The sequence below is a fragment of the Melitaea cinxia genome, chromosome 27 (assembly GCF_905220565.1).
Source record: "Melitaea cinxia chromosome 27, ilMelCinx1.1, whole genome shotgun sequence".
Classification (NCBI taxonomy): domain Eukaryota; kingdom Metazoa; phylum Arthropoda; class Insecta; order Lepidoptera; family Nymphalidae; genus Melitaea; species Melitaea cinxia.
The window spans coordinates 8,080,320-8,105,803 of record NC_059420.1 but is presented as its reverse complement, the minus strand read 5'-3'; the positions used below and the strand labels follow the sequence as shown (position 1 = coordinate 8,105,803).

At 35.7% G+C, this 25,484-nt stretch overlaps 1 protein-coding gene and 1 long non-coding RNA gene across 2 annotated transcripts; one reads left to right on the top strand and one right to left on the bottom strand.

Moving 5' to 3' along the window:
- Nucleotides 1-247: 247 nt before the first annotated feature.
- Nucleotides 248-10,671, bottom strand: LOC123667110. The gene is made up of 3 exons (XR_006745392.1): nucleotides 10,661-10,671; nucleotides 8,284-8,289; nucleotides 248-413 (listed from the first exon to the last, which is right to left on the bottom strand). It is a non-coding gene; the product is annotated as an uncharacterized LOC123667110 (long non-coding RNA).
- A 5,253-nt stretch (nucleotides 10,672-15,924) lies between these two features.
- On the top strand, nucleotides 15,925-25,037 carry LOC123666869 (probable proline--tRNA ligase, mitochondrial). The gene is made up of 9 exons (XM_045600893.1): nucleotides 15,925-16,075; nucleotides 16,977-17,228; nucleotides 20,127-20,207; nucleotides 21,230-21,410; nucleotides 21,564-21,739; nucleotides 22,501-22,616; nucleotides 22,777-22,873; nucleotides 23,491-23,636; nucleotides 24,829-25,037. Exons 1-9 carry the CDS (start codon nucleotides 15,983-15,985, stop codon nucleotides 25,022-25,024), a joined length of 1,338 nt encoding a protein of 445 aa, XP_045456849.1. The 5' UTR covers nucleotides 15,925-15,982; the 3' UTR covers nucleotides 25,025-25,037.
- The last annotated feature ends 447 nt before the right edge of the window (nucleotides 25,038-25,484 follow it).

Below are 25,484 nucleotides of genomic sequence, written 5' to 3'. Positions count from 1 at the left end.
CACACACCACCTTTCGATTAAAACAAAATTTGTCGAAATCGGTCTACCCGGTCAAAAGTTCTGATGTAACATACATAAAAAAAAAAAAAAAAAAAAAAAAAAAACAAAATACAGTCGAATTGAGAACCTCCTCCTTTTTTGGAAGTCGGTTAAAAAGATCGAGTAAATATATAAAGTTGTGAGGTACCAATGTTTTTGGTACTTTGACTTTTGTTTTTTTTTTTTTTTACTTTTTTGAGAATGTAGATGAAATGAAATGAAATTTATTAAACAGAAACAGAAAATATTTTACAATTTCAGACATATAGTTGTAGTAACGTTATAAAATACAGACAAAACAGTATATATGTAAGGAAGCTCTATTTGTTATCTATTCATAACGTATTTCCTTAATCCCTCAATCATATTAATTTCTTTTTAAGTGCTCGCTTATACTATAAAGAACCTTATTGGTGTCTTTTAAGACTCTTGGATTCATAAACTTTATATGCTTATTTATTTTGTATATGCTTATTTTAAATATTTAATAATATATCTGTGCACTGAAATTTTAAACCCCTGCCGCCTAAAGTAGGAAAGTCCTGTATCTTAGGCAGGCAGTGATTCCTCCAGTAATTATAGCACAAGTTAGATATATACATGTTTGGTGTTTTGTCTTATTATACAAACATTTTTATATATATTATTTATATATATATATATATATCTTTTATATTTATGACATGTATCTGGAGTGATGTGTGCCCGTCCGCCAGTAAAAGTGTGGGTGAAAGAGAGAAAGAGAGAGTGAGTTTGTGTATGTGTGTGTGTGTGTGTGTGTGTGTGTGTGTGTGTGTGTGTGTGTGTGGGGGTCTGTGTATGTGTGTATGGGTCTATGTGTGTGCATTGTATCTGCGTGCCGCCCCTGCCAGCCCTACGACTAATTTCATTGGGATCGGGTTAAAACACCGACCAGAGCGGACCAAGATACAGATTTCAAATGCTTTCACTTAAGCAGTTCCTCGGTATCATTGTAGTTCAATGTAAGTAGGAAATTCTGAGCAACCTGTTTGACTTTTCTGTAGGTAAGTGAATAAATATGTATAATCCTGTCAATATTATTGTATACTTTGGAACTCAAGGCCCCACTTTGGTTACTAGCCCATGATGTACGACATCTAATATGTGGAATTGATGGAAGCTGTATTCTTCTTGATTTAGATTGAACAGACGCTTGCATAAAAGGGGATGAGGAATGTTTACGAAGTATCATACGAATAACGGCCAACTGTCTAACGGTGAGTACTTTACATTGAGAGTAAAGTTGGTCAGTTGGGTATGTTCGCTTTTGTCGTGTTATGACCTTCAGGATGGCTCGTTGAGCACGCTCGAGTGTGAGCAAAGAAGACTTATTAGCACAACCCCAAACTGATATACAGTAAGACACAATTGATTGGCATAACCCACGGTAGACCAAGAAAAGGGTGTCACTATTAGCTGAATTGCGGAGATTTTTGAAAACATAAATCAGTCGCCGAACTCTCATTGTGATATTATTTACATGGACATGCCAATCAAGTCTCCTATCCAAAGTTACTCCCAAATATTTGACAGTGCTTACTGTTTTAAGAGCTTTACATCCGCATAGATTTGAACTCTGCTTACAGGAGTGCATTATTATGTTGTCAAGAGATGCATCCCTTTCATGGTTTGTTTTACTTATATCAAATTTAATAATTTGTGTCTTATCCAAATTTAGCGTCAGACGATTTTCAGCAAGGCATTCCATAACGACCCCCATAGCATTTATGACATGATTCCTGGCAGCCTCAAAACTATTACCAGAAACCAGTAGGGCTGTGTCGTCGGCATATGTAAATATCGAGCAGTTATCAATATGCAAATTACATAATTGGTTAATATAAATAAGGAAGAGTGTGGGTCCCAATATGCTGCCTTGGGGTACGCCGCATGATATAAATTCATCGTCGCTCACTAATGATTCAATTTTAACACACTGCGTACGGTCCGATAGATAGCTGGTGAAAAGACTAAGGTTTACACCGCGGATTCCAATCGATTCCAGCTTGTTGAGTAACATCGGAATAGAAACCGTATCAAACGCCTTCGAGAGATCCAGGAAGACACCGTAACATTTTAGTTTGCTGTCAATGTTCGAAACAAGAGTTTCGGTGAATTTTGACACGGCATCCTCAGTGGACATATTACTTCTGAAACCGAACTGGTTATCTGACAAGATCTTGTGCTTATCCAGGAATTTTGACAGAGACATGTTGAGATAACGTTCCAGGATTTTCGAGAAAGCTGTAAGTACCGAAATGGGTCTATAGTTGGATACGTTATCCTTGCTTCCTCCCTTATGTATGGGATGTACAATGGCCTTTTTAAAGGCAGTTGGGAAGACACCCTGAGAAATACAAAGGTTTATGACGTGGGCTAAAGGTGCAGCAAGAACATCACAAGATAATTTAAGAACACGTGGCGGGATGTTATCCCAACCTGTGGCACAGTCACTGGGAAGCTTCATAATCAGCTTTTTAACCTCAGCCACATCAATTGGGAGAATAACCAGTGAGTTAGGTAGGGATTTCTGCAAAGTGATGGCAATATTTGGTGGTCGAGGTAGTTTGGCTGCAAGGTTTTTACCCACATTCACAAAGTACTCGTTGACCCTGTTCAAAGAGTGTTTTGGGTCACCCGAATCAGTAGGTTGGAGAAGTTCAATTGGAGGACTCTTTATATGCTTGGTGGAGGTTACAGTTTTAATGACGTTCCACAAAGCCTTGGGGCTATTTTGAGCCTTATGAAACTCCTCTTGCTCATAAGAAACTTTTAAATTATGTAAAAGAGAATTACAAAAATTACGGTATCTATTATATTGGGTTTTTAGACTAGCGTTATTAGGGGATTCTCTAAGTTGAAGCTGCATTCGATTTCGTTTTCTTATACAGCGTAGAATTCCAGGGGTTATCCAGGGCTTAATAGTTTTGTTTTTGCGGGATACTTTCTTGACTAGCTTGTTTTTATTAACGATTGTTTGAACAATGTCAACAAGAGCATTAGCGGCCGATTCGGGATTGTAATCATGCAATACAGAAGAAAAATCAGAACAGTCCAACTCTTTCTTGATTTCTTCATAATCTAAGGAAACTATCATTTTATGCATATTCTTAATGATTGACTTACAGTCCGATTTTAATGAGAGGACTAACGGATAATGGTCAGTAATATCGGTCACCATAACTGCTACAGTAGCAATGTGCTTAGATTTTAAAAATATATGATCCAGACAATTGGCTACCCTAGTGGGGAGATGATGGGCTGGAAGAAGACCCAGGGAGGACATCAACGTCAAATATTCATTGGAGTGACGGCTTTGATTATTGATTTTTATGTCAATATTGATGTCCCCAATCAGAGCTATGGTGGGGCAATTTAAGGAGGAAATGATTTCCTCAATACTACAAAAGAAACCATCTAATCTATCGTAGGATGGTGAGCGATAGATAGAGACCAAAACCGTGTTACCAATAGTACATATAAGACAGTTAGCATCTAAAATTTTTGGTTCACAAACTAGATGCTTAAGATCCGCTCTAACATAAAGTACGACGCCATCATTTTGAATTAAATTGTTTTGTGTACTGTACCCCGTGTAACCATCAAGTTGTGGAATGATTTCGTAGTTTTTCAACCAGCACTCAGTCAGCACTATCACATCAAACCGGATTCTCGTGAGTTCGATGGTAGCTAAAAGGTTATCTAAATTTTTTCTAATACTTCTAATATTCAAATGTATCACCTTAAGAGCCAAAACGTCGACATACTCAGGACAGTTTTTCGGAGTGCAGTAGAAAGCCTTAGCGACATTAATGTTATCAATGTCGTTTGTTATATCTTCTATGTCGGCCATTTGTTATTTTATTATTTTTTCCTTTTAAGCAATCGATTTGATCCAACTCATTTACTATAGAAGTATCAAACAAACATTTTAATTCATTAAGTAGAAAATGACCAGAAATAAATTTACTAAATATAATATAAACTATTATATTATCTAAATAAGTAAAATTCGTGTAAACGGTCTTTGTGTATAACCAAACCGGTTTGATAAAATGTAAACAAGATGTGTAAAAGTTGTGTTTATAGTGTATGAACGGGACAGTTTGAATAAATGGTAAGTTAGTAGTACATGAGTGCGTTGTTTTTGTGTGTATTATGTAGTTCGCCAGTAGATCGAACACAGATCCCTTAATATTTTTAAACTTATCTAGTGAGTATACTATGTAGCAAAGATTTTGTATGATAGGTAGGTCGTAAATTATACAGATATACATTACATAACAAGTCCAATACCGAGATACTAAGAAAACTATAAATATCAACTTAAAATTAAATGTTTGTAACGTAGAAACTACGATTGTTTTTACAAGACGCGAGTAACCCCTCGAAGCAAGTGTGACGCAAAAATACATTGTGTCTATAAAGAGATGAGTTATCAAACCCTGTAGTCACGCAGTGTAAGGTTCTTCATGTGACGACCCTATGGTGTCCAGTTTTGTAAGCTGCACCTCAGATCGGATAAGAATGTAAGGTTGACCCTCCTTTTTTCTAATATAAACTTTGTCGTTGGCAGTCCAACAAAACTCGTAACCCTTCGATTTAGCAGCCACTCTTGACAGGTAAAACAACTTCCTTGTCTTATCCGTGAGGCTCTCTGACACATATATAGGTGCCACGTTCCCAGGAAGGCCAAGATGAGAAGTATTCAGAGGTGGACCAGACTTATTCTTCTTATAATTTTTTATAGCATTTAGAAACTCTGTTTTTACGAGTGTATTGGAATATTCGATTATTAGTGTCGAGTTTAGCTGGTCTCGCTTGCTCGGAATTCGTTGCACGTCCCGAATATCATATGCATTAATATTTACTTTTAGGTGGTTACACAGTTATGACCATCATACGACCTGACGGCGTAATAAATGATTTCATTTCAAGTATTGTCGTAAAACTCAGCTGAAACCGGGAGGAACATCTAGTTCCTATAAATAACAATGGAAAAAACGAATTATATCGTAACAATTGAAACAATACTAAATCGCCCTAAACGTGCTATTTATCGTCTGACGGTGACAGTTACAATTTCCCGCCGAGCGGTCAGTTCTGCCAACCGTGTGATGTCACGTCACGAACAAGAACGAGAAAAATAACTTTTTTTTCGCATGTAAAGAAGTTTTGTTATGGAGAACTGTCTAAAAAGTTTTGCGTATTTTTAAGGATGTGGGGTGAATATTTAAATATGTCATGTAATCTTAGAGATATTAAATTGTATCTTTTAGTCATCATTTAACAAATTAACGCAACAATTGCAGTGCATTGTCACTGCAATTGTTGCGTAAGCATTCGCGAATTAAATCTCAGTTTAAGACATCTGTGTATAGGCCATATAAAGTTTAATTGTCCTGGTCTGGATACAAGGGTGGAAAGATACAGAACACAAATGTATTTGTATTCTGTGTCTTTCCCGACATAATAGAGAAGGTAGGTTATAAAAACCGTCTGGTTTTCAGTTTCATGAAATATCTTGCTCAAAATTTGGAGCAGTAGGTACATCAATCAAGGCTGGACAACTAAAGACCTTTACTGATTCTACCAAAATATATTTAACAAAACAACAACGTCATCCTTACAAAATATATCATTTTAGGCTAAAAATCAAAATGGCGTGTTTTATGCGTATCTAGGGACTAAGCTGTGAGTCGAAACGATCGCAGTTAGTTAATGGCGTGGAAACAGATAAGGTTATAGAGTAATTTATGATCTGCGGATGCATTATTGTTAGATTTGTGAACCAAATCGTTTTGTTACTTTTGCACTAAGCTCTGATAATTATATGTATAGGTACAATAACTGGGACAACTTATAAAAATTGATAAAATATACTATAGTTATAAAAACTAAAGTCTATATATTCGTATAGTAAATAACCACCTGTACATGCGATACATTTAAAGAAAATGAAGTTAAACTAATCAAGTTGGTATTTTACAATTATTTAAATAGTAAATATTTACCGAGATTCCTTAAAATAAAATATGACAATTATCAAATGCCAACATTACCCGGTGAACTTCCGCCATATTTTTTTTCAATATATAATTTTTTTTTTTATTATTTTATCCTGAAAATAACGAACAGAAAAAGGAATTATTCAGTAAGGCACAGTCGTGCGGAACTTATGTGCGTATATTATACATTTCGGCTATTAATTCATAAAATACTATTAATGATGCTGAGCCAGAAACCTAGTCAGCCTTTTCATTCTTTTTGCTTTGTTTTGTGTTTATTTATTACCTATCCTTTTGTTTATTGCACTCTTCTGTTTCTATTATTTTATAATTATATTATTTTCTACTTAGTTTTTATGAATTGTAAACGAAAAGGCTACTAAAAAATATATTTTTCTTTCTTTCTTTAATATCTTCTTAATTCAATTAATATCACGGCAGGTGGTCTTTCTCTCTGTAATCCATCACGAATCATGATGCCTGTGGAAAAAATCACATAACTATCGTAAAAACATGGACACATGTAGACCAAATTCTCACACCGAGTTATGAGAGGCTCGATGAGCTCGGTCGATGAGGTCTCGGTAACATCCAACTGATATAGCTACTCATATCTTTTTTTCGTATAAACATATAGATGTATAGATAGATATACATCTATACAAATAAGTAAAATTGGAGTGTCTATTTGTAATATTAGAATAACCGCTTTTTACTAAATGAATATAGATGTATACACGGTACATATAACAAATTAACATTTTTTTTTACAATATTTGTCTGTCTGTCTGTCTGTTGTGGACGCTAATCTCTAAAACGACTGGACCGATTTTGACGGGACTTTCACTAGCAGATAGCTGATGTAACAAGGAGTAACTTAGACTACTTTTATTTTAGAAATTTATTTTATAGCTCTGCGAACTGAACAATAACTTTTTGTTAGATTCCACGCGGAGGAAGCCAGTATATAAATAAATATATTGGAACCGAACCCACAATCTGCACCATAGGGTTAGTCAAGTTCTGTAAATATTTTATTCTTTATAATTTAAAAAACCTGTCATTGCAGCCAACCAATTTTTTAATAAATAAATAAACAAATTAAAAAAATTGAGAGTTTCTTGCCTATTCTTCTCATCAGAACCCACATTCCGAATCGATGGTAGCTTGAAGCTAAGCTTCACGTATGTATAATTAATAATAATAATAATAATAATAACTTTATTTGCAAAACACACTGCTCCTAACATACACAATATATGCATATACATATAACATCAGAGGCAGGCATTACAATCAGAGTCTTAGGTCTAATACATTATGTGAGTAATAAAAAGAAACAAAAAAAAAAAATTGAATAAAATAAAAAATAGAGGATAAAAGAAGATAGTAGCGCGGCAACAGTGTGTCTCACAAAAAGGTGGGACCTCAGCTATTCTCAGGACTAAAAGCCCTAACACTGGTTTTCAGGACCACCATTCGTTTTCCCATTTTGGCGGCAATAGTAAAAAGAATAATTAAATAATAATAATGCGAAATTAAATTTAAACAAATATTAATTATTAATAATTATACTAATATATAATAAATACACTAAGGAAAACAATAAATTATAATATGTGACATATTAAAGACAAAATATGACCTACATGACAATACACATATACATGAACACATACACACACACATACAATTATATAATACGATGACACACAATAGTACTGAGCACTTGTGACCAAATCAACGAATGCTACTAAGTTGATAATGAATATATATAATTTATCACGTTTGCCATGATCAGACTATAATTTTAAATATTTTGTTGCCCTAGAAGTAAGATTCTTTTATAGACTTTTTTAAAACTTGATTTGGTGGTTAATAACAAGAATTGTTAATTAAAGAACAATAAACGCCTATGTTTTGTAAAATTACGATTCAGAGTACATTGAAGACTATTCGAATAATGAATATTATGATTTCATTTTGTATAGCACTTAGCGTACTACGGCGGCTGGGTGTCGACTTTGAACTAGTTGTGAACTACTTGAAGGGTTGAATAAATAAAACCTCGACATTATTCTGATCTACGTATGTTGATCTGCACGCCATCTATCGAGCGTTGGACAACTTTTACATACAACGATATTGAATCATACACAGTATTAGTTAACGTTCTAAATACATTTCATTTGAAAATAATGATACTTTTTTATACATTATTCTAACATTTGCTACTAAGCTTCAAACTTCTGAAAAAACAAACTAAGTATTTGCTATTTATTTAATACTTAATTACGGCACGATTCAGCCTGTAACAGTCCACTGCTAGGAAGGCCTCTTCCACCATGCAGGAGAAGGATCAGAGCTAATCCACCACGTTGCTCCAACGCGGGTTGGTGGATATATTCCCTACTATGAGTAACGATCGCTAACAAGTATTTATAATAATGAACGGAACCGACAGCTTAATGAGTTCTCCGAGGCAAGAGGAGAGGCACGAGGCACAAGACATCCAAACCGATCCAGCCCGAACGGGTATCGAACCCGCAAACCTGTGCTTTGGGTGATTACACGGTGCTACACCAGAGCGGTTGTCTGTTTGCTCGCAAAAGAAAAAAACCCATAACTTTACATCGACCAGTAGTTCAGTGTTGGTAGTTGAAAAAATTATCAACTAAATAGGCATTATTAGGTATCAATCTCAATAAGTACTTTTCAGATCTCGATTAGATTTAAAGGTGATCACATAACAAGTACCTTCTCAAGTAGCAGCTTTCGATAAAAAGAAATCATCTAATTGGTACACCCAGTAAAAAGTTACGAGGTTGGGCAAGCAAGGCATCGCATGAGTCTGCACCGCTACGTGGTTGAAATCCCCCGATCTCGCACTAAGCGTTTTGCTTCCTCTTTCTTAATACGCACCGCAAAAATTTGGAATGCCCTTCCGGCTTCCGTTTTTCCAAATAATTATAACTTGGGTATCTTCAAATCAAATAGGCATCTTCTAGGCAAGCGCGCACTATCTTAGGCTGCATTTTTACTCACCATCAGGTGAGATCGCAGTCAAGCACTAGTCTATAATTATATTTAAAAAACTTAACATAAAAAACATTCGAATTAAGAACTTCCTTTTTTTCGAAGGCGGTTAAAAATTATTCAAATCGGTCGAAGCCGTTATTTATTGAGTTTTAATACGAATAACAATCGTCATTTCATTTTTCATAGAATAACAACTACATAAGAGAAAAAATTATACTAAAAATATTACACACGTGTATCGTTACCATAACCCCATAATAAAGTTCTAAAACTCAAAACATAGCTTCGAAAGAGTATTAAGTAAATAATTATCCGGTGTTTGTTCGTAGCCGCCATTAGCAGAGTCGTTCCGCGACAAAATGGGCGCGGGAAATGGACTGTGGTCCGATAACCGAAGTGTGAGGTCTTAGTGGGGGGATGAGCGTTTTTATGTTAGTAAAAGGAAATATAAACGCGTGTGAATTGACTTTTTAAAAAAATGTTCAATAGAATATCATTTAATGTTTTGTATTATATATTTATGTTCTGTTATTCGTTTGTGGATATTTTTTTTAATAATATCGGAAGTAGGCGAGTGGAGTGAGACGCAAATATCCGTCCGTATATTACACTTGTTATATCTTCAGATTATGTCCCAATTTAGACACATATATACCGCTCTGGTGATGTGGTGCGTGTAGGTGCCTAAATAATTCTGATTTCCGCTCGAAATGGATGTTTTGATTTGTCAAAAATAAAAAATAAAATTCAAATAGGCTTTAAAAGCACATTAGAATCGTCGTTTAATTTTTAAGTGATTATTATTTTTAAAAGTGAAGCTACAACTGATTCGGAATGTACATTCTGCAGAAAATAATCGGCAAGAAACTCCGCAGTTAATCTTTCAAAAACTGCGTTTTAATACGAAATTAGTAATATCTTGCATGAAATACAGCGTCACTAAGTCCACACATCAATACAAATAAATAATCTCTAAAACGACTGGACCGATTTTGATGGGACTTTCACTGATAGATAGCTGATGTAACAAGGAGTAATTTAAGCTGTTTAGAAAACCTACTCTACTCTAATGTCTTTTTTGTTCTGTTCTATTTCTTTCTATTCTACTCTATTCGTTCTATTCCATTCTATTCTGTTCTATTCTGGTATATTCTATTAATTAATCTAGACAAATAAATAAAATTGGAGTGTTTTACCTAATGCACAACATGGAACATATACCAAAATACCATTTATATGGAATTTTTGTCTGTCTGCCTGTCTGTCTGTTTATTCCGGCTAATCTCTGAAACGGCTGGACCGATTTTGATGGGACTTACACTGGTAGACAGCTGATATAATAAGGAGTAACATAAGTTACGTTTTATTAGAAAATTATTTATTTTATAACTCTAAGAACTGAACAATAAGTTTTTTGTTAAATTCCACACGGATGAAGTCGCAGGCACATCTAGTCTCTAATAATCTTTTAGATTTATGTAATCCAGCACCAAATAATACGCTTTATCTATTAATTTCTTCTTTTAATAAACACTTTAAATATATGTTGAGACAATTTTACATAATTATTTCCGTTCTAGAAGTCTATCTGCCATTCCTCGGAACACGCGAAGTTATCGGTTTTGATTATCATCATAGATTATTTGTAGTATTAAATATATCCGCCACCCCGGTGTAAAGCAGCATGGTGGATTTAGCTGCGACCCTTTAGTCCAGTCATTATATACATTTGGAAATGCAAATGAACCGAGAAAGCCAAATTTTGGATATTACGTGGGGGATGGCTAGAAAAGCTTAAGTTCAAATTGTCGACCAAAATAACCTTGTGGGTTTTCCGCCATCTTGAAAAAAGGGTTAAACTCAGTTTTTTTTTTATCATAACTCGGTTCCCCGTTGAGATACGAAAAATTTTATAGAATACTTTTTTATTGCTCTTTTTACGATCTACAATTAAGGTCCTATACATTTTTCACGTATCGATCATCGTTATCGTGATATCGTTAAAAAAAGCCACAAATTTTGGGAGAAAAAATTGTTTTTCGCTATTTCCTTTTTTCTCGTGAAAAATATCGAAAAATGTTTGAAATAAAACTTGTAGAGCCTGTTCAGACCTACAAATTCGTTTTTTAATTTTTCATTTTCGAGAAAAATTACGACCTCTAGCGCGCCGCAAAGTGAGTAAGACTGTGCCCGGTGTCGATTTAGCCGCTCGCACGGTTGTATCCACAACGTAAAAATGAATGAACTATTTGCTTAAGGGAATTATTTTTAAGAGAATTATTGGTTAAGGGAATTATTGCTATACGAAATAAATGAATAAACCAACCAAATTATAAATCAAAAACATGAAATTTTTAAAGATCCTCAGGAATGGGGTTGGCGACAGACGAATTACGGGCTTGAGCCAATTTGCACCACAGCCGCACCCGCTCCACGTGAACTTTTAAAACTAATTTCGTGCAAATGTAAAGGAAAGTGTGGGGCTGCTTGTGGGTGCAGGAAAGCAGGAATTAGTTGCTCGGTTATTTGCCTGCACTGCAGTGGACAGACATGCGACAATGTCGCCAAAGTCGAGATATTATTCAACGACGATTACGAAGATGAAGATTACGAATTTTGGACCGTCACAACATCATTTCCTGCGATTGAAGAATTTACACGACTCGAAGAGTGTATCGAGGAGGAACTTCAACACCAGCCAGGACCATCAAAACGGAGAAAAACGTGTGACAATAATGACTACGTGTAATTATTATTTTTGCTGCATAAAAATTTTTTGATTAATAAATTTCATGTTTTTGATTTATAATTTGGCTGGTTTATTCATTTATTTCGTATAGCAATAATTCCCTTAACCAATAATTCTTTAAAAATAATTCCCTTAAGCAAATAGTTCATTCATTTTTACGTTGTGGATACAACCGTGCCAGCGGCTAAATCGACACCGGGCACAGTCTTACTCACTTTGCGGCGCGCTAGGGGTCGTAATTTTTCTCGAAAATGAAAAATTAAAAAACGAATTTGTAGGTCTGAACAGGCTCTACAAGTTTTATTTCAAACATTTTTCGATATTTTTCACGAGAAAAAAGGAAATAGCGAAAAACAATTTTTTCTCCCAAAATTTGTGGCTTTTTTTAACGATATCTCGATAACAATGATTGATACGTGAAAAATGTATGGGACCTTAATTGTAGATTGAAAAAAGAGCAAGAAAAAAGTATTCTATAAAAATTTTCGTATCTCAACGGAGAACCGAGTTATGATAAAAAAACTGAGTTTAACCCTTTTTTCAAGATGGCGGAAAACCCACAAGGTTATTTTGGTCGACAATTTGAACTTAAGCTTTTCTAGCCATCCCCCACGTAATATCCAAAATTTGGCTTTCTCGGTTCATTTGCATTTCTAACCCGATTTTTCCGACGTAATGACTGGACTACTTCTCCTACATGGAGAAAGTGGCATTAGCCCAGCAGTGGAATGTTACAGGTTGAATCAATATAAAAATCAATCAAAATTTAGAAACGTATTTTTGTTGCTGTTAGTTTAGAACTATGGTGTTAGTTTAGCATAGTTTATAACTCTAATTACTAATTTGTATATATTTTAGTAGGCTCGTAACTTTACTCTTTTTTTTTTTTTATGTCACTAGGTCGGCAAACAAGCGTACGGCTCACCTGATGGTAAGCGATTACCGTAGCTTATAGACGCCTGCAACACCAGAAGCATCGCAAGCGCGTTGCCGACCCAATCCCCAATCCCCCTAGGAGCTCTGGTCACCTTACTCACCAACAGGAACACAATACTGCTTGAAAACAGTATTATTTAGCTGTGATCCTCTGTAAGGTCGAGGTACTACCCCAGTCGGGCTGCTCCATATTTTGAGCAGGAAATTCCTGCTGTGCCCTACCTCAGTTGAACTCTGTTGTATGTCCTAATCTAATCAGTGTCTGTTAGACTCAACACCCAACTGGTGTTTACTATACCGTAACAACATTAACCGTGATGTAGAAAAATATATTGATATGCAAAAGGGAGTAAATAAAGACACTTTCTGTTTTGAAAGTTTTTTTTTAATTCTTTTATTGACTTTAGGGACTTTTGTCCTACAAGAACACGCCAGTCCCATTGTAACTTTTACAAACTTAAACAAAAATACCTCAATTACTAAAATTTAGTTACATAAAATAACAAGGGATAATTTATAAAAATCAAGAGAATTTTCTTAGTAAAATATGACTCTTAATGTCACTGCTTAGCATGACTATTTTATATTTCTTTCAAAAGTTTTAACTGAGGTAGGGGAAAGCAGGAAATTTCCTGCGCAAAATATGGAGTAATAACTGGGGTAATACCTTGACCTTACAGAAGATCACAGCTAAATAATACTGTTTTCAAGCAGTATTGTGTTCCTGTTGGTGAGTAAGGTGACCAGAGCTCCTGGGTCATAGGGTCGGCAGAGCGCTATGTTAATCGCTTACAATCAGATGAGCCGTACCCTTGTTTGCCGACCTAGTTGTATAAAAAAGACGGACCTTAAGAACTAAAATCGTTTTAAGAAGTAAATTCTAATAAAATAAAAAATTAAAATCGCCCCGCTCATGACGCTAGTCACCCGCTCGTGGTATGACAAGCGAGTCACTGGTTTTCTATTAAAGTTATCAGGTTAAACGTTTAATGGCGCGGCTCCGTCACATTACGGTCACAGTGATACGCGTAGACAGAACCGGATTATTAATGTTGTCAAAAGTCTTTTCATTAGCTGATATTGACGACGCTTTGGCACAGTTTGTATGTGATGCAAATAAAGTCAGCGGTTGCGAGTTTGATAACCGAGGACTTGTATTTATTGAAATATTTGTTTTAAAATAATTGTGTTTGCTCGTATCAGAAAAAAACGGCTTCAATTACGTCGACAAGTAATACAACGTAAGTAGGAGAAAAAATAGTCAATTAAATACGCGTTATCAGATATAACTCGAAAAATACTTGTCAAATCGCTATTAAATTGAACTGGGACACGACAAGCACCACCTTTCGATTAAAAAATGAATCATCAAAATCGTTCCACCCAGTCAAAAGTTCTGAGGTAACATACATATATTTTTTTTAAATACCGTCGAATTGAAAACCTTCTTCATTTTTGGGAGTCGGTTAATAAATACATATATTATATCCAGACTCGACGCAGGAATCGTATCCACAACCCCCGGACCAAAAAGAAGGGTCACTGCAAACTGCGCCAATGGACTATAAATATAATTCTTAAGGTAACTAGAGATAAGCCACAACAGGATACTGGGTGCTGAGTGAGGTGGCCAAAGCTCATGTGGAGCGTTCGGGGAGTGTCAGCATGGAGCTTGCCATGTTTCTGGTGTTACAGGCGTCTATAGGCTACGGTAATCGCTTACCATTAGGTGAGTCGTACCATCGTAAGCTTATTTACGCTTAATAGTCGTATAAAAAAGAAGTATTTTAATCGACAAAAATTAATATTGTATCGGTCTAATTAGCTTTCGAATAACTGCATTGTAAATGACATTTTTTTTATAAATTGGCATTCTAGAGTTCTTAGGGTTATGTGACTCCTACTGACTAAAAAACCACCACGTGTGGGCAGTCGTCCGCCTGGGTGGGGCGAGATGGGATCACGCTAGCATTCGCCACCTCGCCACGGTGGAATTCCACCATAACCTAACCTAACTATATTTCAATGTTGCGTCTCTCAATTGATTTTATTTAATCCTACCTTTTTACATATTATCGTCATATTTCGACATATATACATGAAATCCGTAAAATGTATTACACCTAAATTTTTCGAATGAATCAGAGCGTCAATTGGTAATAATTGTGTTTGCAGGCAAACGAAGAAAAACTGATATCTCCTTTCCAACAAAAAAAGAATTATCAAAATCGGTTCATAAACGACGGAGTTATCCCCGAACATACATTTAAAAAAAAATATACGTTCCAATTAAGTTACCTCCCCTAGTTTTTGAAGTCGGTTAAAAATGACATTATAATACGTTTAGTACTTTTTGAGTTTATCTCTAAAAGACACACAGACGTAGAGAACTTGGTTTCATAATATACTTGTATAATTTATATAAATGGAAGGTTCAATTGAATTGGTTTGGTCCACTTTCATATGGTTTTCACAAATCGACAGATTCAAATCCGAAATCTGATGAGTATTTTTTGTTTATCGGGAACAGATAGGCGTGGCAAAGGCTTTATTTTATAGTGTGTAGTGATTCTGAATACACATTATCAAACAACTAATACTTGACAAAATTTATAATATAATGATCTAATATATATATATATATATCGCATTTAATAATTTTAAAAGGAGTACAAATAATTTTGACGATTTTGACGATTAATAATTAACGGTTATTTTTAGTTTACTTATTCTTTTTTTGTCTTTTGTCTTTAATATTTAATTGATTTGCTAATTCAATCATACGCAATAATTAATTAATTAGTTTACTTGCACAAATGTTTCAATCTTTAATTGCTTATAAAAATATTTATTTATTTATTATTTTATACTTTATTGTACACCACAAATATATTACAAACAAAGCATAAAGATAGTTACAGACAGTGAAGTACAATGGGCGGACTTATGGCTAATTAGCCATTTCTTCCAGACAATCCATAAAAATATGTACATATTTAATCTAAGAATCTTTTTAATGTTTATATTCTTATATAAAAGTTTATTAACAATGCAATTTTAAAAATGAAATTTTCGAAATCAAAATCGTGGAAGCGAAAACGAAACGCAAATTCGCAAATATGTCATAATATTGGTCAGCTGTTGTACAAGTAACCTCAAAAGAGAAAGATTTGAAACAAAACATAGAAGAATGAGATTGTTATCACAAATATTTCAACCGATCATAACAATACCTAAAGGTGCTAAAATTAAAAACACGGAAATAACCTGTAAAAGTCAAAAGGTGAGTCTTACGATACTCTAAATACACATTTTTTATTTTTTGTATATATATGTAAGTACGTAATTTTAAACTGTAGAAATAATATATGTAATATATATTACATTTGTATTACTGCCTACAATTCGTTTTTTTCTAATTATTTGGTCTAGGCTTAGGTTAAGAACCGCATTTTGAAGTTAGATAGGTTAGGGTTATTTTCTATATTTTTTTTTTATAACGAAATTATGCCGATAAACGGTCAAATTTTGAGCTTAGATAATTCAATGGTTCTTAATCTAAAGCCTTACCTTTATTTGTCCCAAAGTTTGACAATGAGAGAATTACTCAAGACAAAGTTGTCTTTTGTTCCGACTGTTTTACTTTAAATTGTTCATCAATAAAGTGTTAAAGTAAATAAATATTAAAGTCAATAAATATACTATTAAATATTTTGTCTTTAAATATATACACTTGACATGTATTTTTTTTTAGTAGAAATCAAATTTATTCTTAAATACAGATAATATATAAATTATTCTTCCTATCACAGAAAGCATAATAACACTATTATCGTGATTGGTGCTCTATGGAAAGGTGTATATAATGTAGCTTTAGCCCTCAAATAATTGAAAATAAAAATTCTTTATTTTATTTTTACTATTTTTTTGGTATGCACTTGGGGAGGCCTATGTCCAGCAATAGACTGTAATAGCCTGATCTGAATAAATAAATAAAATATAATTACATTAATTTAGTATTTAAGTATTGAATCATGATTAATTTTAAACTATCATTGATTTGGAATGTAGATTCTGCTAAAACGAATCAGCAAGAAACTGCAGTTACTGTGTTAAAGCATTGTTTAACTCAGTAATGATCATTTACAGACTATTTCAATTCAATTAACACACTTCTCCTCCAGCTGCTTCTAGAATGTGGTTTAGTCCGTCCAACAAGTGCTGGCTTCTTCACATTGCTCCCTCTCGCAAGACGAGCCATAACAAAACTAGAGAATATCATCCAGCGCTGTTTAGATGACGTCGGAGCTCAGAGAATCACATTGCCGTGCCTTACCACGGCTAAATTGTGGGCAACGAGTGGCCGACTTGATGATGTTGGTCCGGAGCTCATCAAAGTTGTTGACAGACATGGCAAGAAGTTTTTATTGGCTCCGGTAAGGATATTAAATAGATCTTGGTTATGATTATTACAATAATAATTACATTTTAAGATTGTAATTAGTTTAATAATCAAACTTTATTTGTCTTTTAAATAATAATAAACAAATAAATAAGATATTAAAAAATGTTTAAATAAATAAATATCACTCGTCTGTTCCTAAAGTAAGCAACTTAATGCTTGTGTTATAGGTAACAGCCGACTGGTACTTATAGCTACATTTTTTTTCAATATACATACTTATAATTAAAAATATATAAATAAATATTTATATTACACCCAGACTCGGTCAGAGTGTCTTTTAAATATTTTGTCTAATTGATATATTTTTTTAATCTTATATATAAAATTCTCTTGTCATGGTGTTAAACATTGAACTCCTGCAAAACGGCTTGACCGATTTTAATAAAATTTTGTGGGCATATCGGGCAGGTCTGAGAATCGGCCAACATCAATTTTCATACCCCTAAGTTATAAGGGGGGGGGGGGGATTAAGCGGGTTAATAAGATATATGGCAGAGCAACGTTTGCGGGGTCAGCTAGTATCTTATAAAATTCACACACGGTCCTCTGTTCCTGTGGTAAGCAATTTAATGCTTGTGTTAAATGTAACAGCTGGCTAATTTTTTTTAAAATAAATATAGGTAGAAATAATATATAAATACGAATATTACACCCAAAATCAGACGGATATCGAACCCACAACCCGCAGAACAGAAAGCATGACAAACTGCCCCGATAAGCTAGTCTATACATTGAGACTAGCAATATTTAATTTGCAGGGCAAAGGCCTCTTTCTGATGGAGAAGAATCAGAGTTTAATCAATTATGTCTGTAACAGTAACAATCGCTGTCATGTGCCTATGATAACGACCAGAATTGACAGCTATACATGATCTCCGAAGCCCCACAAGGAAAGATATACATACGGGAAACAAATATTTATGTTTATACAAATATCAATCTCGATCGAGAATGACAACCTCAGTAATATAATAATTGTAATGTAATTTAATTTGTGGTATAAAAAAAATTATGTGGTGTCATGGGACACCAGGTAGGAACGAAGTTCCTTCGGATAGTATAGAAGCAAAACGCAGGGGCGTTCCTTCAAATGATGGGTTCTGTAGGTCCAATATATCTTGTTTTAGGGGAAAATGGGTTTTCCTTGCCCTTTCTTAAATTTTATATTGTCTTAATATACCTACGAGTTATTCTGGCAAAGTACCTCTGCAACGTCCAATGAGCGCATAAGCACGGCTATAATCATTACATAGTATAAAACAAAGTCGCTTCCCGCTGTCTGTATACATAGATTTTTAAAACTACGCAACGGATTTTGATGCGGTTTTCTTTAGTAAATAGAGTGATTCCTGAGGAAGATTTATACATATGTATAATACATGCATAATATAGTAGAGGAACACTGATAGTTTTTACAATCGTACGAAGCCGGGACGTGTCGCTAGTTTACAATAAATAACAGTCTAGGAGGAAACGAATTATTGCACATAGTCTCCTATTACCAATTCTTGATTATGCTGATACTTGCTATCTTGACATTACAGAGGAGCAGCTTAATAAGCTTGAGCGCATTCAGAATGTATGTATAAGATTTATCTTTGGACTACGCAAATATGACCATATTTCGGAATTTCGCAAAAAACTTAAGTGGCTCCCAATTCGCCTTCGCAGGAATACTCATATTCTTACCCTACTTTACTCCATTTTATTTAATCCCTTTACCCCTTCCTATCTGAAAGAACGTTTCAAATTCCTTGGTGATTCTCACGAACGCTGTCTTCGTTCTGACAGTAATTTTCTTCTTGAAATTCCTTCTCACTCCTCTTCCTTTTATGACAAATCTTTTACAGTTCAAGCCTCTCGCTTATGGAATACCTTGCCCTTGAATATCAGACGTGTACAAACACCTGCACTTTTTAAAAAGACTGTTTGGAAGCATTTTCTTCAAACTCAACAATAAACAAGTAATTCATAATTATAATGTATACATATATGTATTTACATGTATGTCTGCATGTACGTGGGTATATATGTATATATGTCAGGATGTATGTATGTATTTATGTATCTATTTATGTATGTATGTATGTATTTATGTATCTATTTATGTATGTATGTATGTAGGTATGTATGTATGTATGTATATGTTTAATTATTTGAATATTTATAACAAATTTGTTGTAACTTGTACACCTATGCTGACGCTAGACCATTTCCTTTGCCCTAAGGTTGCCTGGAAGAGATCGCTTTTTAGCGATAAGGCCGCCCTTTGTACCTAATGAATATATTGTCAATATTTTCTTTCTTTCTTTGATATGTATTATTTCTGTTTTTGGTGTACAATAAAGTGTATTATTATTATTATTATTATTATTATTATTATTATTATTATTATTATTATTATTATTATTTCCAATTCGAAGTTGTATTCGTCAGTTAATACTGTCCTTTTAAAGGCGTGTTAACGTGCTCACGGAAGGTATCATGCAGAACGAGTTTTGTGGGTGAGAGAAACCTTTCCTAATTCTCTAGTGTATATTATAGTGTAGTCTAGGAGGCTAAATATTGTATCATGTTTGGAGATGTGAGGAATCACGTCGAGGTCACCAATTTGGGGGTGCGATGGTATAGGTTGTGAAGTTCTCGTCCGCCATCGCAAAGGGAGGATCCTCCGACCAGACGGGTGTTGTGTCTGGCGGGCTAACGCCCCAGCGGTTGTTGTCGGGTTCTTGTATATATACTCAATCACTTTGAAAACTCTGATAGCGCGATGTAGCATATATCAGTTTTTCTCTAAATACGTAGTTAGTGTGTTGCGCGATAGATGTCGCCACACATGTAATATTATATATTATATTTTGCGTTACAGACACATGAAGAAGCAATTGCCGACCTACTCGCTGACGTCGGTCCCGTATCATACAAGCAGCTGCCCCTCATTCTGTATCAGGTATATATATATTTTTGTATAACTAGGTCGGCAAACAAGCGTACGACTCACCTGATAGTAAGCGATCACCGTAGCCTATAGACGCCTGTAATTCCAGAAGCATCGCAAGTGCGCTGCCGGTCCTACCCCCAAACACCCCCAGGAGCTCTGGTCACCTTACTCACCACAGGAACAACAATGTTTGAAAGCAGTATTATTTAGCTGTGATCTTCTGTAAGGTCGAGGTACTTCCACAGACGGGCTGCTCCAGATTTTAATATTTTCTGCTTTTAAGGCTACGGTAATCGCTTACCATCAGGTGAGCCGTACGCTTCTTTGACGAACTTGTCGTATAACAAAAAAAAAAAACAAGTACTATTAGTAGTATGATTAAAACTAGGCCCGACAACAGTGATGTAGCGAGGGGGAGGAGGGGGGCAAGGGGGCATCATGCCTCGGGCGCTACTCACAAAAAGGCGCCAAATGATCCGCAAAACAAAAATTGCTGGTACTTATTATACAGTTTTCAAATGGGGGGGGGCTAAAAAGGTATTGTGCCCCGGGCGCGAGTTAAGCTCGCTACGTCACTGCCCGACAGTTTAATACACTTTCTGAAGACCAGTGGGAAGACTCGCAAGGAATGAAACCCAGACTTGAAAAAAATATTTGCAAAAATACAAATGTCCATCCCGAGCGAGATCAAACCGACCCCTACACCAGAGCAGTTGCCTGTGTATACTATATCTATTTATTTATATGTGTGTGTAACACAAAACTTAGCAATATCATTCGGCGGTGACCTAAAACAAAGACATTTAGATAAATTAATTAATTATTTGATTATTATAAATAAATTAATTAATTTGTTATTTTTTAAACATTTAACACATTATGTAATAATTAATCTAAGTCTCCTAACCAGGGCGACATAATTGCTTTTGCGATAGTGCCCTTAAATTTGATTAAAATAAAAAAAAGACGATGAGACAAGATGCCTACCTTAGAAACAGTCCGTATGTGTGTTTGAAAAAAATAAATTCCAGATAGGTAACAAGTACAGAGACGAACACCGCCCCAAGCACGGCTTACTCCGAGCGCGCGAGTTTAACATGATGGATGCGTACAGCGCGCATATCTCACACGAATGCGCTGCCAAAACTTACAACGCACTCACAGACGCCTACCACAGGATATTTAGGACACTGGACGCTCCTGTGTGTAGAGGTGAGTTTTTGATGATTGATGATGATTAGGTTTACTAATTATAAGCGTATATTACTTGAGTGATTCTACGTAACTTATAAAGTATGTAGGTAATATATGTCGTTCTATGTAATGCCTATCGCTTGTATGTATTTTTATTTTCTTGTCCCCTAGTCGAAGCTCCTACTGGGGAAATGGGGGGTAGTTTGTCCCACGAGTGGCAGCTACCAGCCCCAGCGGGGGAAGACGCCCTCGCAGTGTGTCCGTCCTGCTCACACACCGCCCTCGCCAGCGATAATAATACGTGTGTTAAGTGCGGGAAAGAGACAGAACGAGTTAACAGTATAGAGGTGAGGGTAGATTTGAAATATCATCATCATCATCATTACAGCCTATACAGTCCACTGCTGGACATAGGCCTTCACAAGCTTACGCTAAAAATAACGTGAACTCATGTATTGATTTGAAATAGTTTTAGTGTTAATTAATTTAGTGTAAATCTTAATTTTATATATTACCACTTCATCACTTCAGCTTATCACAGTCCAGTGCTGGACATAGGCCTCCACAAGTTCATGTGTTTGCCTTTAGTCACCACGCTGGGCAGGCGGGTTGGTGACCGCAGGGTTGACTTTGTCGCAGCGAAGACGCTGCTGCCCGTCTTCGGCCTGTTTATTTAAAAGCCAGCAGTTGGATGGTTATCCCGCCATCGATCGGCTTTTTAAGTTCCAAGGTGGTAGTGGTACTGTGTTATCCCTTAGTCGCCTCTTACGACACCCACGGAAAGAGAAGGGGTGGCTATATTATTTATTGCCGTAACCACATATTATAATATAATTGTATTTGGTTTAATTACTTATAGTTAAGAGTGACACTACCGCCGATCAGGAGTGAAATTGATCTTGCATGAAATACAACGCCCCTAAATCTACACTAAAACTAACTAATGGCTTAGTGGTGCGTGTTGTCTAAACATTAGCTGTTACGGTTCTCGTTTAGTGCAGATATTTGTATTTGCACTAGTATTAAATAATATATTGAGTAGTTTATTAGTTTGTTTTCCAGAATGTTCCAGAAGATAAATTTTCATGAAATTCCTACAATTTTTCAGGTGGGACACACTTTCGTCCTAGGCACAAGATACAGTGAACCCTTGCAAGCTAACTTCGTCGGCCCGGATTCGTCTGCGCCGATATACATGGGTTGCTACGGCATTGGTATTACAAGGTATATCAGAAATTATTGTTCGAGTACAATTATTGTGGCTGGTTATTTTTTTTATACAACTAGATTGGCAAACAAGTGTACTGTTCACCTGATGGTAAGAAATTACTGCAGCTTATAGACTCTTGCAACACTGCAACCATTTTTTTTTTCTCCTGTAAAGATTGCTGGCGGCCATTTTGGAAGTGATGTCCAGTGAGAAGGCAATGCGATGGCCGACAGAGATCGCGCCATACACGGCTGTTGTCATCGGCCCTAAGGTATCCTTTTTACTGTTTATACACTTATTATTTAATTTTTTATGTGTGTGTGTGTGTGTATTTCTAAGTCTATCAGTCATTCAGTCAGTCAGCTCAGCCTATCGCAGTCCACTGCTGGACATAGGCCTCCCCAAGTTCGCGCCACACATCCCGGTCTTCCGCAATCCTCATCCAGCTTACACCGGCAATCTAACGTAGATCGTCGGTCTAACGGGCCGGAGGACGTCACACACTGCGTTTGCCAAGACGCGGTCTCCACTCTAGGACCCGTCTACTCCAACGGCCATCGGTCCTGCGACACAGATGACCAGCCCACTGCCACTTCAACTTGCTAATTCTGTGCGCTATGTCGGTTACTTTCGTTCTAGTCTCATTTCTAATCCTATCTTTGAGTCTAAGTCTATATTACTTTGATATTACCTCCAACATTGTTTTTTAGTTTGGCCTAAAGGTTAGCTGTTTGGGTTAACTTGAGAAACTAAAGAGTGAAAACACAAGCGGACTTATTCCTAATGTCTAAAATTAAGTCCGTTTTTCTTTCAACCGGGTGGGCGGAGGGTGGTTCTTATAACCCTTGCATTAATTCTTTACCTAAAATATTATTAATAATGTTACAGGAAGGCTCAAAAGAGTGGTCTCAGCACGATTTCAACAAGGTTCAAGAGGTAGCGAGACATATAGATGACAGTGGTTTCAGAGATGACGTCGTTGTAGACGACAGACATACGCTCACTATTGGGAAGCGATTGATGATGGCGGACAGGTGGGTGCGATTTCCTGTAATACTAGTTGCAGCCCTGTTCTATTGAGGTAAGGCACAGCTCAAAATCTGGAGCAGCCCGACTGGGGTAGTACCTCGACCTTACAGAAGACCACAGCTAAATAATACTGCGTTCAAGTAGTGTTAAGTTTCTGTGGTGAGTAAGGTGACCAGAGTTCCTGGGGGGGGTCGGCAACGCGCTTACGATGCTTCTGGTGCTGCAGGCGTCTATAGGTTGAGCGTACACTATTTTGCTAACCTAACCGAAAGAATAAGAGAAAAGAAATGGACTTATTTCATCGGATTTTTGATGTAAATATTTCTTTTGGCACATCGCACACACAATTTTTCGTAGGTAGTAAGTTAGGCTGATCCGTCACGCTCTGAGGTGAAAGGCTCGATCGGGTGAACTCGGGACCGCCGAGTGTACCCGAGCGAGAAAGATACAGTCAGCTGCTCATGGCTCTTGTGTTGCTGTGTCTAGTATATTTAATCAATACATAATAATTGTCATTATTAATTTAATGGTTATTATTACATTCTAAACTAGCCGACCCGTGCCCACTTCGTTGGGCGTTAATTATTATTGTATTAACCAAATAACATACTTTAAATAACAAATTTTATAGCGCTTAAATAAATAATATGTTGCTCCCGTGTTTTTATTATTTTAAATTACAGAACCAAATAACATACTTTAAAGAACAAATTTATAGCACTTAAATACATAATATGTTGCTCCAACGCCATCTATCAAAAATAGAGAAAACGTCGTCGATAGACTAAAATAAGACTAAATTAATAACGTCGAAAGACTAATAAATTGTTTTCTAATAGCGATAGATGGTGCTAGTTTATTTACCATTTTGATATTATATTTTAATCTTTTTCTTATTTACTGAATTTTTTGTTCAATTACAATAAAATATAGCCTATGTCACTCCTGAATAGTGTAGCTTTCTGTTAGTGAAAGAATTTTCATAATCGGATCAGTATTTGCGAAAATTACCCTCTACATACAAACAAAGTTACAAACTTTACCTCTTTATAATATTAGTATAGATTGATTGCGATTGCCAATCAAGTATTCACTTCTGCCGTGCGGTCATAAGCACACACTCTATTTTTATTTTATTTTTAATAGCTATTGTAGATTGTTACTGTATAAATAGTTTTATAAATGAATAATTTTCAGGACCGGCTACCCGTACATCGTAGTGTGTGGCAGATCAGCGCTAGAGACTCCGCCTCGCTACGAACTGTACAGAAGCACCCGGGGCGAAGCCCTACCACCACAGCTGTTCACTCTCGATGAACTGATAAATGTTATGAGAGAAAATAAAATAAATATAGATGTAGAGTATATAGAAAATGTGAATAGGGCAAAATAAACTTGTAACGCCATCTGTTGTTTTATTTTGTAACTATTTTTTTTAATAAACAATTCGTATGTGTATGTATTCGTATGGTATTTTTGCGTAAATTACTTAATTACTCTAACTGAGGTCGGGAATAGCAAGGCATATCCTGCTCAAAATCTGGAGCAGCCCGACTGGGGAGGTACCTCGACCTTACAGAAGATCACAGCTAAATAATACTGCTCTCAAGCAGTGTTGTGTTCCTGTTGGTGAGTAAGGTGACCAGAGCTCCTGGGGGGGAATGGGGATAGGGTCGACAACGCGCTTGTGATGATTTGACTTGGTATACTTTTCTCCTTTTAACACGGAGCTCTCTATCTCTCTCTCTTGCTTACGTGGACTTTTCCATGGTCACGGATCGACAAATAAAATGCTGTAATTCGTTAATTATAATTGATATTTCGTGTTTAGTATCTAAATATACAATAATTGT

Bases quoted from the DNA above. Each gene is read 5' to 3' on its own strand.
- LOC123666869 (XM_045600893.1), top strand. From the start codon at position 15,983: ATGAGATTGTTATCACAAATATTTCAACCGATCATAACAATACCTAAA. The intron at 16,076-16,976 runs GTGAGTCTTACG...CTTCTCCTCCAG, and splicing joins TAACCTGTAAAAGTCAAAAG to CTGCTTCTAGAATGTGGTTT. The intron at 20,208-21,229 runs GTATATATATAT...AATAAATTCCAG, and splicing joins TGCCCCTCATTCTGTATCAG to ATAGGTAACAAGTACAGAGA.